The 20,068-nt window shown below is 42.6% G+C and overlaps 1 protein-coding gene across 1 annotated transcript; it reads right to left on the reverse strand.

Annotated features, from left to right (window-relative positions):
- Window positions 1-16,231: 16,231 nt before the first annotated feature.
- LOC306752835 (helix-loop-helix protein 2-like) lies at window positions 16,232-16,603 on the reverse strand (the record flags this gene model as incomplete). The annotated part of the gene is made up of 1 exon (XM_079236650.1): window positions 16,232-16,603. One exon carries the CDS (start codon window positions 16,601-16,603, stop codon window positions 16,232-16,234), a length of 372 nt encoding a protein of 123 aa, XP_079092776.1.
- Between the last annotated feature and the right edge of the window lie 3,465 nt (window positions 16,604-20,068).

Raw genomic sequence — 20,068 nt, forward strand, 5'->3', positions numbered from 1 at the left:
TGCAGCATCGGCTTTTAACAGTTCTTGCTTTCAATGTTTATATTCCATACTCACTTTTGATCATGTAGAAAACTCCCTTCGTATTTGTGGTTATCATCTATATATATATATTTCACCTCAGTGTGTGGTGCTTTTTGCTGCCTCAATAACCTGTTTTCCTCACAGTGTCTCCGTTTATCTCATGTCATGTCTTTGCATCTCACAAAAGCCTGTTCATAGCCGGACAAAAAAAAACCTCAGCTAACAGACAGAAGGGAGAAATGACACTGATTGAGCGCCCGTTTCCTCCCAAGAGACTTTTTGTCCTAAAACAGCACAGAAAACAAACCCCAGGGCCAGTTATATAAACTTAGTTTCAGACTAGTCCTGGCCTTAGACTGGTCTTTGATTGTCAGGTTAGATCAGTTTAATTAGGCCTGTCTGTTGAAAATTAGCCTGGTCTATGCAATGGCAGCAATCTGTTAGAAGGTTGGCTAACTATTTATCAATTTTTTTAGCGAACCTTGCTGCTGTTTATCCAAAAACACTACTTTTAGTTACCTTTTAGGGTACCAATTCAACCATCAACCCTTGACGTTTAATCATTTTATCTTTTTATCCATAACTTTTTGGATTCTTATTCTGTACTTGTGAATTCTTTCTGAACATCTTGAACTGTTGGATTTACGACGTTTACCTTTTCTGTTATGAAAGAAATAACAGTCTGTTAAGTGTTTTATTTCACAATGCATTGTACAATAGATCATTTAAAGTCAATCTTGCATAAGTCACTCATAGTGACGCTTTATGCAACAAGTATAATTGTAAGTGTCTCTAGCAAGTCCGATTTAAAGAAGCTAAGAAGTCCAACAGTGACAGTGAGTTAACCTCTTCATGAAATGGAAATAAAGGACAGAATGAGAAAGTTCTTTATTCTCCTTTTTCTTAGGAACAGCACTATTCCACTGCTCGGCTACAACTCAACAACGTATGATAGATCCAACCGCCTTAAACGTTCTGAAAATAATGAAATACTCAAAATGTCAACGGCCATTTGGAGACACAGGAGGTGAGTTTACCTCTTATGTATTACACTCCCAATGGCAACATAAAGGCTGGTGCATTGCCAGCTAATGTAGCACTATGCCCTGACTGTAATAACTCTGAGTGAAGAAATAAACTTGAGTTCACTGTCTAGATAACGGCCACCTTAGAACCTGTACATTTAAATGTGTATAACTGATATTAACACACATGTTGTGAGCTCTGTTAGCAAGCAACACACTCGTGTACACACATCCGACAGCTCCGTTCAGCTGTCATCATCACGACCGATGTTCTCTCTGCAGCTGTTACGCAAAACCACCACCAAGAAACCACGCACAGCTCTCCAATGTTAATCTCATCCAGATCCGGAACAGACAAGTCGTCATGATAATGAGAGTCTTGCATAATTAATGCAGAGGAAGAAAACATTTGTTGAACCATTTAATGTCGGTCTGGGATCTCACAACGTCAAACTATGTTACCATGCAGCTTTTTGCTCAGACCGCGACAGATTTGAGATACAGTGTTTGTTCCGTCTGCAATTTATTTTACTCACAGCATAGTTTACAGTGTGTATTAGTAAATGTACTTTTCGCAGTGTATGTGGTTTTGGTCAGCTGGCAGTGGGCCTGTAAAGATAATTACGCCATTATTGATTTATCGTACGATATGATGACATGACCTTAATCGTCTTGGTTAGCTCGATATTGTCCGTTGTGTTTACGTGCGTGTTTGTTTCCAGCAGAACATCACCAACATCTTAGCTAACAAGATGCCAGATCAATAAGCAGGGGTTTCTGTAACACTATAAGACTTTGGGCATTTTTGAGTCCATTTTATTTATTGTCTTGCTTGTGTGAGGATTTCTACTTTGTTCACATGCCAATTCCAATGACTGAATATATATTCCTTTGAATTAAAATGCTATTTCTCTTTTAAAAGGGTGTATTGCGTTATTATGCTATTATACCATATTTATATCAGTGGCATAAAGTGGTCTTAAAATGACAGTATTACAATGTATCGCAATTAAAAAAGTAGCTATACGCAACAGATCAGTAGGATAAAACGAACAATTGGAAGATGTTAAGTCAATTTAATTCAGTTTATTTTATATAGCCCAACATCCCAAATACTAATTTGCCTCGGAGAGCTTTACAATCTGTACACATAACATCCCTGTCCCGTTAACCTTTCACTCTGTAACATTGTGATGTTTTTATTAATATTTTACTAGTATTTACATTTTATAACGAGACCATTATGAAGATAAGCAATCTTAAATCATTGGCCCAATATTAAACAACACAACAAAAGCATATGTTGTTGGTTTCAAATGTAAAATTGTTTGCAGCAAAGTGTCTGTTTCAAGTGGATCAATAAACGACAGCTAAACAAAACCCAATAATGTTATTAATTAGACGTCACCGGACTGAGCACGTGCTCCAGGAGCACCTGCTTGGCTTTTTCTTTACCAATTAGCGCGCAGCTTACTACCTTATGAACCATTTTTAATAAACTGAACAGAAGCTGCGGCGCTGAACTATGATTCCTAACTGTGGACCAAAAAGTGAAGACTATATTAAGTCCAGAAGAATTTCAGCAAAGAGGAAAGAAGGCTATTTGAGGTGAAACACACGTCACACTTTTACCTGTCGTCACTTCTCTGTCCGGTGGAGCTCTAGCTCCTACCTGTGACCCGACAAGCAGGCGGACCAAGAGGCAGGAAAGTCCCTGGTTTCACCGAGGCCTCTGTACCCTCCTCTCCCTCACCTCAGTAACCTATTGAGGGACTACTTGAGAAACCAAAGCACGCCACGGTGGTTTCATACGGCTACACTGCTTGTTCTCAGAGGGCTACAATGTATCCGTCCGCGTTAACTCCGCCGCCGCAGGTTACAGCTGAGCTGCGGATGCAGTCAACCGAATGAAACATAGTTGACTTTTTATCTTTTTTTCACTCGGTCTCGCGGTGGCTGTGTGACTTTATTGAAGAGAGGGGCGCTATAATGAAACAAAAACACGTCTATTTAACCAAACTGACAACGAAACAAACTCAAAACGCCCCAAAAACGAACAAATACGGTATAACTTGGCCAGTCTCGGGGGGTTGTGCGTCGGTCCGCAGTTTGAGGGCATTCACATGAAGTTGAACGCGTTCCCGTTCACACAGGTAGGCGAGACGGCAAGGGCGTGTTCCCAAGTCTTTCTTTCTGAAACACTGCGTTCAGCGCAAACACCGAACAGCCTTTGTTCTGAGTCTAATAAAAAAAAGAACAAAAGTAGAGACGGTAACATACATTCCTGTAGGCTTCAGGAGCAACACCGGGCATTATATAAAACATGTCAGGCTTAACACACTACTGAGCCCGAACACTAACATCTGCAGGATACATATGACCGACAGTATTACCAGCGGGAGTGAAGCGGAACTCACCCTTTGTCGGCGGAGATATCCCTCCCGTAGTCGGTCATTTATCCAGAGGTTATAGGAACAGTTCCCCCCCCAGAGCACACGGTGGGAATACAGTAGGAAGCAGCCCCTGGTGACCGGAGGAATCACCCCGGCAGTCAGGAATTTCACAGGGGGCAGTGCTTGTCGGCACACGGGGTGTAGTGCGGGCACGTGGCGCTAGGGGGCGCGTCTTCAACAGGAGTGAACCTGTTGCATGTTGAGCTGCTTCATTACAGTAATGTGTCGATTACAGTGGCAGTAGTGATTCTCAAAGTGGGCACCAAATATAGCATACTAAAATATAATATATACCGAAAGTCCTTCCTTCCCGCTGCTGTCAGGCTGCATAACAAGCTGAGCTCAGAGTAGACCACAAACACATATAACACTGTAATCACTTGGCCACTTTAATTACATTCATCTGGTGCAATATATAATACATTTAAGTACTTCTATTTTCTTTTTTTATTCCATCTGTATATTTAATATTGCTACTGTATTTTTCTTTGCTGTTTTTTATTACTGTTTTACTGCTTATTTATATTACTTAATTGTTTTATTGACTATGTGTCTCTTGTGTGCACTGCTGCTGTAATCCTGCAATTTCCCTACTGCGGGACTAATAAAGGAATATCTTAACTTATCTTATCTTATAAACTTTAATATATATATATATATATATATATATATATATATATATATATATATATATATATATATATATATATATCCTGCTTTGAATTGAATTGAATTGATTTTTCACACACAAAAATATATCGTAAAATCAAATCTTCTTTCCACATCACATATACATGTAATATCGGACTGTGGCGAGCTTCCAAACTAGTTGTGATGTCACAAAATCATCTAAACATACAACTTCATAGTTTAATAGTTTCATGGTTTAATAGTTTAAACACTCATTACATCGTATTGCTCTTAAAGTTCACCCCTCGTGTACAAAATTCATAACAAATAAAAAAGTCCCCAAGATGATGCAAGTGTGGACACAGGTGACCATGACCAACCCATAATCCACCACTGCCCTCTGCTCACTTTCTTGTCAAATGCTGTGGCAACCTGGACGAAAAAAAAGGGTTTTGACCTTTGACCTTTGTGTGCCAAATGGGCAGGAATAAAACGCCAATTTAAAAGAACATAAAAGCACTGCAGTACGCCAAGGTGAAATATGTATAAATGCTATTGTGATCTTTTTGTCAATGCTGATCGATTATCTCCCAAAGATGTCGCCCTAAATAAGCCCGTCGGGAACTTAGATGTGCATTATGTCACACATGTCAGAGGCTAAAACTGACAGTGATCAATAAAACTGTTGATGCCATGGAAACAAGCTGGAGCGTCTCCAGAGGACAGAACGGCTAGATCAGAAGCACACGTGTTGCAATATGAAACTAAAAACGGTCTATTCACCGGTCCGCTCAAGCAAAGGGAAGTGTTTTCGTCACGGCCCATGAAGCCGAACAAGGTAAACAGTTGCCAGAGATGCAACTGTTTACTCAAAGCATCATAACTCAACAGTGGAACGATAGCGATCTGACTGGAGTCAGTGAAGGAGACACAATGAAGTCATGAGGCCTTGAAGCAGCCTCTCAAAAAAAGGTCACTTAATAAAGAAGGTCACAGAAAACACTGACCCGCCCATTTTTTGAATTGTTATTAAGTCATTACAGTTAGAAAAGAAGGAAAATTGGAAAATAGCAAACAATTTTATAAAAGCTGCTATGTATGACCCAACGATCCCAACATCTACAAAAACTAAATAAAAAGATAAGTAAATGAATACAATATGTGAAAAGTACATACAAAATGATATTAACAATAATAAATAAAAAAATAACACTAGTAATTCTACATTTGATTAAGAATTATAAGTAATGAAGAGTTTTCTTCTTCTTTTTTTTTAAAGAAAACCTTGTATACAACTTAATCAGCTTAACCCTTGTGTGGTGTTCGGGTCTGCGGTACACATTTTAAACTTTTTATCAAAAGAAAAATGATGAGATTAATTATTTTTCCAAACTCAAACTCATTGTCCTTGGCTCATTGTCTGTAAAGAACATAAATCAGAAAACATTTTCAATGACCACACACTGTTTATAAGAGGTTTCAGAATGTGAGGATCACATTTATGAACATTCAGAGTCTGACAGTGACTTTGAAGAAGAGGATGAGATTGATCAGCTAGTTCCAAGATGAAGACGAGCACCAAGACAAACCCGTCAGCTAGTGAAGAAGTGAAGAAATATGGATGGACCTCAGGGTGCTCTGACCTCAGGATTCTATTCTGTAACCTCAGGGTTCTATGCTATGACCTCAGGGTTCTCTGATCTCAGGGTTCTCTGAACTGACCTCAGCTAGTTCCAAAATGAAGACAAGTGAAGAAATATGGATACCACAAAATTGTGGAATTGTATGTTCTTCTTGAATAAAGACCTGGCTGCTGTGATGGCCTTCATACTCATATGCTTGGAACTTACACGTTTAGGGAAGCCACTCAGGAAGATCAGGAATGAGAGTTACCTGGACGAGACTCAGTGGACACAACATCTCATGCGACAATATTTTTCCCTAACAAAAACTGGACAGGATCTCCTAAAGAAGCTGAGCCAGGTGGGAACGATACGGACAAACCAGTCTGAGCTCTCGGACTGCTGAGCACACAGAGCGCCAGTCAACTCTTGCAAGTGTATGTTGTGTGTCCATGAGCCAAAGACAGGCCAGCATGTGGTACTCATGAGTACTACACTGGAGGGGAGAATCTGTGACCATGAGCATCACTCATATCTTGATTATAATTGATTTTCCTGTTTTATTACTTTTTATAAATAATACAAAAAAACAAGTACATTAATTCTTACATGTGATCTAACAAAGGTAAAAGGCCAATATTAACATATGCTGTTTATATTGCTTGTAATTGGGATGAAGTAAACGTCTGTTGAGTTTTTTCAACATATAATTGTGTGATTGTGTTGAATTAAAACAAAATAAAATGCAGCGGGTCCACCAGACACTGGCTGAGTAACACAAATATGAACACCGCATAAGAGTTAAATCAATAAAACTACATGACATGGCTCTTCCAAAATAAATCAATTATTGCGGAGCTTTAATTAAACCAGTCGCTGTTATGTAACTACTCCGCAGCAAAGGGAGAGACATCCTGCTGTAACTCTTTGTTGTGTTACAGGACGAGCTGGTGTTCCTTATTCACATGAAGACGTGTCTCCTGTAGAAAATATGATCTAAAAAATATTTGCCTATTCAGTGCTGTGTCGACAGCCAGATGAAAAGATCAATCCCAGTCTCCTATCTGTAAATATAATACTATACAGCAAGCAGCCAGTTAGCTTAGCTTAGCATAAAGACTGGATCTTGTGTAATTCTGGGCAAGAATGCCAATCAACAACAAAAAAATCCCCTAAATGTGGAACTATTGCTTTGATGTTCTCACAGTCAGAGCAGTCGAGATGCTGCACCCTGATTGGCTGACAGCATCAGTTGGCATCCATTAGAATGCTGTAAAATAGACATACTTTTTAATAATCACAGAAACACAGAAACTACATTTGAACATCTCACACAGAAGTAACTTTCCACCTTTAACCCCATTGAGTCCATCGGGTGAAATAAAGATAACACAAAATCAATTCAAACATATATCACCACCGATTGATTTCACATTACTCTGCTGCTGCTGGTCGTCCTCTATTGTGTCACAAAAGAGTGTGTGAGTGTGTGTGTGAGTGTGTGTGTGTGTGTGTGTGTCTCAGACCAGTTCATTCACACTCCAAACACACACGGACGTTCAAACCGCAGAGCAACAGATGCCTCCAGCAATTATACACGGCTGTATATTAATCAATATTTTGTCTTCCTTTGTACTGCACCCTCACACACACACACACATACACACACACCCTCAGATGTATCTCATCCCCTCCAGAACACAATGGAGGTCATGACTGGGACACGACCCCTGTCCCCTACCCACGGAGAGCCGAATAAACACCAATATGTGGAGGTTGAGGGGCGTGTGTTTTATTCTCTTTCAATGTTTGTATCAAGGCTTCCCAAATGTATGTAGATAGAGATTGCTGTAGACAAATTATATTTCTATATATACCATTAAGACTTTAGAATTCAGCAGTGAGTATTCTATATTTGCACATTTAAAAAGAGACTTTTGGTGAAGGCTGTTTAATAATAACATACTTTTATTCAGTTTGTATTATATTAAACAGAATCTGGGCCTCAGCAGCGACTAAGCGCCGTAGTTTGAGATTAGTGCGCCACCATGTGGCGCTTTGCCGCCATTACACGAGCTGAGAACTGCGAGCTGAGACACCTGCTGTCTTTACACCTCAAACGTTTCTAAAGTTACATCGTTACGTCATCTGTGTTGTCCGCGTGGCAGTCTGCCTGTTTGCAATCATTTCGGCTTGATTAAAAGTACAAAAGAAAAGCTCATATAAAGACGTAATTAATTAAAAGTATGTTAATACAAATCAATACAGCGTCTAACAAAAGAGAGAAATGCCCGGATGCACGCGAGTCGTGTGACAGCGAGCAGCAACAGCAGCGCGTGCTGTCCCTTTTCCTTTTCTGTCGTTTTCTTTTTTTACTTTCACGTTTATTCAAAGCGGGAAGCGCGCGCAGATGGCCCCCATTGAAGAGAAGGCGAGGTGGGGGCCCCTGAGATCAATTCAATTTGGTGTCCGGAAGATGGATGGAACCCTCCCCGAAGACACGGAGTTTATGAGTTTAGAGGCTTTTTGGTAAATAGGGGAGAAAAATGAGCGTGTGTAAAAATGAAGACGAAGTGGGAAGAGATGCGGTTTATGAGACCACACACACACACACACACACACACACACACACACACACACACACACACACACACACACACACACACACACACACACAGATTTTTCAGCCCACTTTACAGTCAGCCAGATGAGGTCTTCTGTTCAGGGGCCAATTACATTCAGTGTGTGACAAATATGGTCTGAAGGCCTGAGTGTGTGTGTGTGTGTGTGTGTGTGTGTGTGTGTGTGTGTGTGTGTGTGTGTGTGTGTGTGTGTGCGTGCGTGTGTGTGTGTGTGTGTGTGTGTGTGGTTATGGACTAGGAGATGACACGGCATGTCAATTAAATGACATGTATACTGTAAAGTCACAGGTTCCATATGAAGGTGCACTTCTAGTTTATGGCAAATTCTCAAGCAATTTAATCACACACACAAAAAAAGAAAAGCTGAATTCATGTTTGGACTTTCAATAGTTGGTTGCCAGCTGGAATAAAAAGTGTCACAGCAGCAGAAGTACAAGAAAAAGAAGGTTTAAATATATATATATATATATATATATATATATATATATATATATATATATATATATATATATATACACATATAATTTAAATAATTTATACATTATAAACATTATAACGCATGGAAAATATAATGAATAGTATAAATACACTAACTAGTAACTCTAAAGAGTAAGAATATAGTCAGTGCTAAAGATAGATTACCAAAACAGATGAATGTCCAGGGGCCCCAGACCGAAGGGCCTTAGGTTGACTAGTTGTGACAAAAAGGATTTTATTTTTGATTAACTGCACATGTGTTCAGTAAAGTACAACGCTAAAGTACAATGTAAATGCAGCTCTTATTCAGCATGCTGGTTGGGCCCTGAGGCCAGCAAATGAAGCACAACATTTGCATTTGAATTGCTAAGATCACAAGTTATTCTAAAAACAGAAATGAAAAAAAAATTACAAATTCACAAACTAACTTCTAAAATATGATTATTTTGTGTTTTTATTTGTCTTGTGATATCAAAGTGATTAGTTATTTAGGCTGTTCACGACCAAAACAAGACGTCACCAAACTTCGCTATTTGCTGAAGCTGACAACAAACAACCAGGAAAAAAACTACTTCAATTGCGACCCATTCTCTTCTGCAATAAAGATGAAGCGATGAAACGTTTTACATAAGAAGTTCAAGACCGGGCGGTGGTGAGCAAATAACTTTAACACCTTTCTGTCCTAATAACGGAGGATTACAGTTGAGATAATGTCTTTATGATTCAGTAATTAGAAAGCTGCATCATGGCTCTGTCTGTGTGTGTGTGTGTGTGTGTGTGTGTGTGTGTGTGTGTGTGTGTGTGTGTGTGTGTGTGTGTGTGTGTGTGTGTCCTCTGAGACAGGGGACAGCAGGATGTTGAATAAACTCTCCTTCATGCTCACAGTGGCTCGCGACCGGCAAGGCGTTCACAACAAAAGGCCCAACAATTGGATTTCAAAGATCTTAACCAAATTGAAACCCAATGAATATCTCTCGTGTGTGTGTGTGTGTGTGTGTGTTTTTAACTCGCCAGATTGGGCCTCGTGCCGCGGCGGCCCTAATGCATGCGCGCACACCTCATGACAGGCCGGCGGTACAGATGGTCGGAGCGTGAGTCTGAATGAGATGGGGGGGATCGTCCTGCTGACGCATTGTAGGGGAGGAGGGGGAGGGGCTTCAATGCAGCACTTAATGAGAACAGACTGACTCTTTCTCCCCCTCCCCTCCCCTCTCCGTCCATTCTATTCCTCCCTCCTCTCTGATTCTCCACTTCTCTCTCTCGCTGCCCATTTCCATCTGTTTGGGAGACAAAGGGCCACGAGCCAGCTCCGAGCCCCGGGACCCTGCTGGTGAAGGAGGCAGGGATAATACGGCCCATCCCGGGGGCCGCATTTCAACACATGGACCAGGCTTTGTGCTCCTGCTGCACGAGCACCCTTCACACTACTACGACCAGACACAGGACGCACACCTGAGGGAGGGAATCGGGGGGTCCTCGCCTTGAACACTTTGCCATAGGAGCCCGACGGCGTGGAGGAGAAAAGCGAGGGGCGGCACCAAAAAGCCCCAAATGTTGCTCCTCGTGCAGTGAACATATGGCTGTTTGTTGTCATACTCTTCCTCCCTGTCCAATTTACACAGAGTGAGCGCCCTGAATTAAATGTGTGTGTGTGTGTGTGTGTGTGTGTGTGTGTGTACCTGAATGATGATGAGGTGAAGGACGTCCTTCTACGCCGATAATGGCTGCTGTATAATCCCCCTGCTGTCTGCACACACCTCCTGACATATGGTCACTCCTCGGCCTCCACCGTTACATAAGCCCACAGTGCAAAGAGAGTGTGTGTGTCTGTGTGTAGGGGGGGGTTGTGGTGAAACGTGGTACTTTCTCACGCATACACACACACACTAACACACACAGAGAAGCACCGGCCACACTGTCAGCAGGCTGCTCGGTGCCCCTCAGCGGTTCGGGCTTTTCGCCTGTCACTTCTACCCCCGCCCCCTTTCTGGGGCTTTTTTTGAAAAGAATAAATTTGAAGAGGGCCCGATGCTACGAGAAGCTCTCGGGATGAGGAGCACAAATGGCCTTGCGGTGCTCGGCGGCCGGCGTGCAGATGGACCCCTCCATTCAATAAGGCTCGAGCAGAAGTCCGTGCTCCGCGCTGTGCCAGAGCGCGGAGCTTGTTTTTGTGTTCTGAAGGGGACAATCTGTTGACGTGACCATATTGGGGTTCCTTTCTTTCTTTTCTCTTCAGCTTCGTGTCGAAGCATTGACAGAACGGCCCGCGACAGTTGGACCGGTCTGGTCTGAATGATGGGTAACAAATGCCCTCATGAAAATTAAATGGTGATCAGACGTCTAAATGGAAGCGTTGTGCTTCCTGTGGGATGCAAACCGCGAGCGCTGCCAGCTTTGGCTGAAGCCATTCGGCTCCTTTGCTTTGTGGCTCATGAACGGTCTTCTGGGTGGTGACATGTTGTGGATGTTTCTGTGCGTTCAGACGGACCGGGAAGCAAGGTTTTAGAGTTGGAAGTGTCAAGAAAAAGGAGACACACATGCTCGGAGCAACGCGTTGCTTGCTAGCTTACAGCTAACGTCTGTGCAGTTGGTGTGCAGGCTGTTTTGGGGCGAACAAACACCCTGACATGAGATTGGCGTGAATGACCCGAGGTCGTCCACTGTAGCGGTAACAGAATGGTGACAACCTACATTTTCCTCGCCCGCCGGTTGCTTAGAATACAGAGCGTTGAAGATTGAGGGATTGCCTCCACGTGGCTCTCAACATAGCTGACAGTGTTAAAACCTATAAAGAAGCAGGCACCGCATACGGCAGCCGTTACCGCTGCCGTATGAGCGCAGTGGCGGTGGTTAGCTAGCCAGTGGGGGTCAAACACCGGGACTCAACACACACACACATTTTGCATCTTTAAACTGGCCTCAAACATGCCACTTGGGAGCAGCAGAAACCAGCTGTGAACACAACAGTGACACATTAGCATCTTTTAGTGGGACATTTCTGGGACACACTTGCTTGTTTACACGTCCTGCAGTCACAGAGAAACATCTAACTCTATTAGTCTCTCTCTTTTTGCTCTGTTTTTGGTCTCCACCAGTGTTCCCTCTAAGCTGCGTGCGTGCGCGGCCGCGCAGGCCAGTCGAAGTGGCCGCGCAATAGATTTTTCAGACCGCGCACATTTTTTCAGACCGCACAAACGATTTTTTTTCAGGGGTTAAACATTTTTTTTTGCGCCAGTGTTTCTGAGATAGGACACAATAGAAGATATAAAAAGGTTTGCTCAGTGCTGAAAAAAATTAGAGGGCACATTGGTCTCCACCACCGAAATATCTGGCTCTTGGGCAGCTAAAGGCTCCGCTATGTTCACCAGCTAGCTTTGAACTAGCTTTGAACTGTGTCTGGTGTTCAGTGCCGAGCGGGTCGTGTACAGAAGGTCTTTGGATCTTTTTGTTGTTGTAGGTATAAACAGCTGTCTGCTGCGGTCCAAATAATGACATTATGAGAGCTGTGAGAGTGAACCAAACCGTAAAGTTGTTGAATGGACAGCTAACAAATAGAAACCTCTAAAGCTCCGCGCAGCCGCGGGGAGCTGCAGATTCATCACTATGTGTGACCCCTTTCACGTGATGCATGTTTTAATCAAAGTATTTGGAAGTATTGCATTTGCTGAAGAGGAAAAATCTTCTTCAATCGTGCAGAATAGTTTCTCTCTTGAGGTATTTTTTGTTTATATATATATAGCTCTTTGGATGGCATGAAACATGGCCTACACTAGCGGACATGAAAGAAACCTGAAGACTTCCCTCCATTTTTCTCTCCAAGGCGACTTGTTTCGTTTCTAGATCCCAAAACTCTTCTTCTTCTTGTTAAATGGCGGATTACATTCACGCCATGTGGAGTTTCACCGCAACCCAATGGAGATGCTGCTAATTTGCCTAAATGTATTTGCGGCACTTCAAAAGGTCGCTTAAAACTGTCTCGACACTTGAGTTCTTTTCAAAAAGTTACGCCATCTCGCTTCAAGTTCACATCCAGAATGTCGAATGTCGAAAACTTGTGTGTGTGTGTGTGTGTGTGTGTGTGTGTGTGTGTGTGTGTGTGCGTGTGTGTGTGTGTGTGTGTGTGTGTGTGTGTGTGCAGCTGAAGGTAAAACAAGACAGTCAGGCAGGCGGATGACTGACAAACTGACAGATGCCAAATAGAAAAAAAAGGAGACATAGGCCCTTGAGCTTTAAAAGGAAAGAACATTTCATGCAACCTTCAGTTCTCCACAGATAAAAAAAACATTGAAACGGCAAACGTGGCTATCACTAAAACCTCACTGCAGCTGCTGCCACCTGAGAGAGAGAGAGGGAGAGGAAGAGAGAGGGAGAAGGAGAGAGAGAGAAAGAGAAAGAAAGAGAAAGAGAGAAAGAGAAAGAGAAAGAAAGACGGATATAGAGAGATACAGACAGAGAGATAGAGAGCGATATATAAAGAGAGAGAGCGACAGAGAGATGGAGAGATAGATGGAGAAATAGAGAGATATAGAGAGAGACATATAGTGAAAGAGAGCGAGAGATAGATAGATAGATAGATATATCGATAGATAGATATTAAGGCTGAAGAGATAGAAAGATAACTGTGGCATTTCCCGGGTGAAGGGTTCGATTCCCACTGGGCCGCTTGTGCTAAAAACAAGGTTCACTCATGTTAATCTAATGTGGCTCAGATAAAAGCATCACGCATCCTCCACATCTCCCGCTCTGGAACTCATGCAAGCTTTCTTTCTTTCTCTGTTTATCTTTAATAGTGCAATCGATGGCAATGGGCGGTTCCATTTCGCGAATGAATACAAATATGTGGGTCTTTTTTGTTCATACCGTTTGGCGATATTATATCTCGCTCGCTCGCTCATAAATTTCCATCCCTCCTCTCTCCCCGGGTTTTTCCCACGGGAGGTGCCAGACGGCCAGTAATTTGGTTGTCTTGGCTCGTCTGGAGTAACACCTGCCTCCTCTCTGGGGAGGAGAGAGCCTTTCAGCCGGGGGCACACATGAGGCTACCGCTGCCTTTAGCTGCTGACCAGTGTGTGTGTGTGTGTGTGTGTGTGTGTGTGTGTGTGTGTGTGTGTGTGTGTGTGTGTGTGTGTGTGCGTGTGTGTGTGTGTGTGTGTGTGAGAGAGAGAGAGAGAGAGAGAGAGAGAGAGAGAGAATATGTGTGTGTTCAGGGTGAGTTTTCTTATTTCATCTTGCCTTGTGTGTGTGTGTTTGTACAGTAGGCTAAACATAAGCCTGTGTGTGTGTGTTTTCATCTGTATGCTAAACTGGGTTTGCACTTATTTCACCTTGCATTGTTTGTGTGTGTGTGTGTGTGTGTGTGTGTGTGTGTGTGTGTGTGTGTGTGTGTGTGTGTGTGTACAGTAGGCTGAATTCGAGTGCTGATTTGCCACCCCTGTGCGCGTGCGTCAGCGTGAGCGCGAGCCTGACGTCATTCTGTGCGCGTGCTTCATTCCAATCAGCTGATTATTAGCAGCTGTTGCTATTAGCGGTCTTTTTTTTCTGGAGGTGCAAACCTTCGTAACTTTCTTTTGAAAATATTTCAAAACAGGAAGTTTTTTTTTCAAGTATTTCCGTTTTAATTAAAAATAAAAGCGGAAAATATGAAAAGTTTGTTCATTAGAAACCAGCTGTCACACGACACCTCTACTACAAAAGATCTGCATAAAGCAACAAGTAGCCTACACAACCCTGAAGAGACAAAAAATCTTTGGATAGAGGACATGTTTGCTTTTCTTCTTCACTATAAAATTACTTGATGGATTTCGTAATACAAAGCAAACACAAATGAACGAAACCAAAATAGAACATCAAAACATTGAAGAGGATAAATTCAGGCTTTCTTTTTTTTCCTTTTCTTTTTTTCAAAATTATGAATATAATTGTTTTGGTCACAGCCTCAGATAAGTGGTAGAAACTGTTTGACGGAATCATTCTTTACATGATTATTCTAACATTTTATAATTGAACGGTAATTCTTATCTTTTTTTCTTCTTTTCTAGCAGCCCGATTCTTATTCTCCGAGCGACCCCTGAACACAACAATTTCGGGAAATAAACATTTACGGGGCCATTGAACCCCATGTTGAAGTGCTTTATCGTTGCTATTGATAGGCAATATATGTGACAATAAAATAAATAAAAATAATATACATCAAACATACATCAAACGAATAAGTTATGGATCAACAGAAAGTGCCTTTTTTTTAAGAGTAGAACACCATTACTTTCCAAGTTCAATTTAACAGCCTAAAATATAGAAGCAACAAACAATATACATTTATTCAAACAAAAAGGACGCCAGCCTATGATATCAACATAAATAAATTAGCATTAAATATCAACACAATTCATTAAATAATTCCATACATGTTAAAAAAACTGAAAGATTAAGATCACAATTTCATATGTCATAAGTGGCACTTACGCATCCCCCCTTCCTTTACGGAAAACATCACCTAAACTAGAATCTAAAGCAGCTATGTTTCGTTTACATCCTTTCATTGCGATGTGAAAACTGTGTTATTACACCTGGAGGGATTGAATGGGATTTATTAGGTAGGGTTCAACTGGTAGCGTTGTATTGGGATGGGATTTGGAGTTCCTCTGAAAAACCAAAATTCTTGCAAATTCATGATAACATTTTTTTTTATTCCTCTCTCAGCATTTCAACACCTTTGTTGTTTTCTTTGTTGAAGAACAACGTGAATGCTCACCCCCAGTCTGTCGGATCAAAATCAGGGCTCTCATTATTGCATCTACGACTCGACTTGTTGCGTTTCTTATGTTCAGTGAGTCTGGACTGAAAGTTGAGGCTTTCACTCGGGAGCAGCAACCGCCGCCGTCATCAACAACCGACGCTGGACTCATGTCGGTGGTGGGGTGTGTGTGGGTCCAGCATCCCGGGACGAGACGCCTTCATTCGGTGGGAGAAATGTGTCCATGTGGGTGTTTGACCCTGGATGATGGGGTTGACATTGTATATATATATATATATATATATATATATATATATATATATATATATATATATATATATATATATATATATATATATATATATATATATATTTAAACCTGGGGGTGAAATATATATTTTATAAACTCCGTTAATTAAAGGGTTTTTAATATCATGGTGGATTCAGGAATCTTCTTTTTGCACCTGGAAATTGACAATTTTATGTCCGCACAAAATCAGTCCACCCTGCTGCCAACTTTGCCTTCCCCTATGACCCCCACCCAGAGACCCTATGACCCCCACCCAGAGACCCTATGACCCCCACCCAGAGTCCAGTCATCTCCACCCACTTCTGTCCCGCTTTTATGTCAAACATCCAGCACGTGATTGAGATAGGAGATGTAGCATATGGCCAGTCTGAGGATCTCGATCTTGGAGAGCTTCTTGTCCGGCGGCAAGGTGGGGAGTAACTTCCTCAGCTCCGCGAAGGCCACGTTGAAGGCCTCCACGCGGATCCGCTCCCGGGTGGCGTGGGCCGAGCGGTACTTGGCCGTGGCCCTCCGCCGCCGCCGCTTCTCCTCGCGGCTCAGCGGCTGGTCGGACCGGCACCGGACCCGCTCCTCTCCCTCCGTGGGCTCGTCCGAGGTGCAGCCGGTGGACTTGAGGCCGTTAAGCATGGACTCCGGGTCGGACTGGGTCCAGGAGAGGTCCGCCTCCGTCTGGTCCGGGCTCAGCATCATGGTGAATTCTGCGGCGTTGGCAGTCGCTCCTCCTTAAGAACCTGTGGACGAACCAGCTATTAACGCATGGATTTATGCTATTTATATGATTCATTATATGATAAACAACAGACTCCAACGTGCATCTGCTTAACACGGCAGTTGTTGATCGAAACTCACAATAACAACAACAAAAAACACACAAAAATAATGAAAAAGAAAGTCAATTAAATGTAATTGTTTGAGTGTTTTCTGCCACCCAGGGGCCCCTGTGAGGGATGCCAGCGGGGGCGGGCCGTCTGGTGCCAGCCCGCCACTCCTAATACATCCAAATGCAGTCTACTTTCGTTGCATAATAACATTAAACTTCATAAATAATAAATCCCTCGAAGAAAAAAAACCGTGTAATTGTTAATTTATTAAAGCCCGAGGCCTCATAATGACCACGTCGATTAGGACACATTTATTTAAATTAAAATGTGCTGTTGCAAATATTTGTATTTGATCGCCCTTAATAATAATAATAATAATGCGAGTTGTGACATATTGAGAAGGAGAAAGTCCGTTTTCTTTGTGAATGAACGGGCCATCTGTCACATGATGAACACATCTGCTTCATTTGAGGCCGCTGACTTGACAGCATGAGGCAGAAGACGGCAGAAATAATGTTGACATCTGCTGCACATGACGTTATTGGAGATATTGGGATTTTTTTAAATTTTTTATAAAGCGAGGGAAGTGAGCGTGTACAAACCGGTCATAAATAAGAAAATAAATAGCTGATGGAGGCACAAACAGTTAAAAACATACTTAATATTCTTTACAGCATTTTTTTTTTACTACGTTTGAGACTCACCTTGACAAAGAGTTGTGAGGAGAGAAATCTTCTGGAAACGAACTTCAAATCGCTGTGGAGCGGCGCCTTAAGTCCGGATCAAGTCATGTTCGATGTTCGATGTAAAGACGGACCTTCAATGTTGGAGAAATTTAAAACCCCACAAAAAAATGTAAAAGTAGTTTTCACTTTTTCAGCCGCAAACTTGCAACATGGGGATCAAACGTCAAGCGGAGTAAAAAAAAAAGAAAAAGCTTCCGCACATCAAAACAGTCCCGACGTCTTACTGATTAGTGATCAGTCCATTAACGAAACAAAAGCTGATGATGAGGATGTTCGCGGGGATCAGGCAGCGGCCCCTGCACCCCCACCGCTCCGGTGAGAGGAGACAAAAGAGCGGACAGTGGACTGAGTGACGCCGGGCTACTGGTCCATGCGCCGCTGGAAGATGGGGATGAGATAAGCGGCTCTCCCCCCGAGTCAGGGATGAGCTTGTCGGAAGCAGTTCGCAGATAATCCCCTCTCTCTCTCTCTCTCTCTTGTTTTTTTTGGTTTTTTTTTTTACCTCCAGTCCTTGTTCCACCGAGTGTCATATGCGAGATAAGATCCAAACGATCCCGACTAATAAAGGCTCACTTCGGGGATGGAATATATTTGAGGAATGGTATTGTCTGACACCGCCCCCTCCCTCTCTCTCTCTCTCCATCTCTCTCTCTCTCTCCCTCTCTCTCTCTCTCTCTCTCTCTCTCTCCCTCTCTCTCTCTCTCGCTCGTTCCCTCCCTCCCTCTCTCTCTCTCTCGTTCCCCCCCCCCCCCCCTCTCTCTCTCTCTCTCACACACACACACCTCCTTCCTCTCTCTTTACGCCCCTCGGCCCTCGAGCGCTCTCCGTCCCGTGGGAGTGGAGTGGGCAAAGGGAAAGATGTGTGCATGATAAAAGGCGGGGAGGAAAAATAAATAAATGCTGTGTTGTGAGTTTGTGCACGTGTGTTTTTTTTTCTTTCTTTCCGGTGAACAGTGATGATTAAAAAAATAATATGAACTCCGTTTTTTTGTTTTTTTTAAGTGCAGGTAGAGGAGAGGAAGACACTATATTTTCAAATTAAAACAAATTTGAAAGCTTGAATCCCAAAATGTCTTTATTTGTGTACATTTATCACATCTGTCACTTTAGATGAGATAAGATAAGACATAAATGTTCCCAAGGGAGTTCTTTAACAACAGCTCAGTGAGGAGGTGGAACATGGCCTTATTTGTGTCATTTTGGCTTTTGGAAAACAATAGAAGTGGAAAACTTATTTTTTTCAATGAATCAGACAGCATCAGGATGTTGTCATTTTTAAATATGAAACCTTTTCCATGTGTAATTCCTTGTTAATTGTTTAGAATGTTTCCTGTTGTCTGTAAAGTCTGGTTTTAGGACTCACTGTTCTTATCAGGCTTGGATGTGAGCACCACACTCACATGAGTGTTTGCTTGATTCCAATTCTTGTCAATTTGGATTAAAAGTGTCAATAATACAGAAGGCATTGTAACAGGAGCTCATGTCAGAGTTGAGAGTCCTTTAAGATAAGAGACAATCAATCAGAGTGGTTTAGCCATGGCAGCTCTTTAAATCACAATATGCTTTGTAAGAAATGATTACCAATGTTTTTATTAGTACTGCAATAGTAATACAGACAAAAGCAATTTCAAAATCAGATCTCGTAGCTTTTAGAAATTGTAGCTTTCTGAAAAGCACAAATACTCCAATTTTTTTGTCTGTTTTTCCTACGATTTCAATTGCACTTTTCTTGAACAATTCTTCCAACAACAACCACTTCATGGCCTGTTAACTGGTTTAGTCCAGCGTCCCAACCTGGTTCATAAAGGTCCTGACATGATTACAAAAATGTATATTTATCCTTTGGTCCTTTGGTTCTCTTTGAGATTTATTGGATGCTTTGACATTTTTTAGGCATCGACAACTCAAGACACATGTGAAACATGACAAGGAGCTCCAACCAGAACTTTGCAATGCCTCATATTTGAGATGGATGGTCGAAGGTTTCTCCCCCCCGCCCCCGCCCTCCTCCCATCATGCATCCCTGTGCCCGGTGGCACCACCAGCACCGGGTCACAGGGGCACGGTTCCAGAGGAGGGACAGTGGCCAGTAAGTGTGGGGACTAGCTGCGCCTAACGAGGTGATTAAAACGATAAGGGGAAGCACGGATGACTTGCCGTGGCCCGCAGCCACTGTCGTGCTTATTGCCGCCGCCACACACACACACACACACACACACACAAACACAAACACACACATTGTGAGTGAGAGAGAGAAGAACTACCACAGTGCCAGAAGGACCATATCAGTGAACACTCAGCATGTGTGTGTGTGTGTTTCTGAGAGAGAGAATGTGCGCACATGTGTGTGTGTGTGTGTGTGTGTGTGAGATGACGGACAGCTAGCCTCGGGTTTTGCGGAGTGTGTGTGACACAGAGAGACTCACAGCGGGGTGTATCGGAGACATGTCAGGACCAGGAGACAGAGGCCTCCTGACAGCTGGAGCCCACGGACACACACACACACACACACGGCCCACCACCCTAATTGCTCCACAGACGGAGAAGTGGAGAAGGTCTATGCTTGGTGGTCTGCCTCAACCCCCCCA

This window comes from Taurulus bubalis (genome assembly GCF_910589615.1).
Source record: "Taurulus bubalis genome assembly, chromosome: 21".
NCBI classification, from domain to species: domain Eukaryota; kingdom Metazoa; phylum Chordata; class Actinopteri; order Perciformes; family Cottidae; genus Taurulus; species Taurulus bubalis.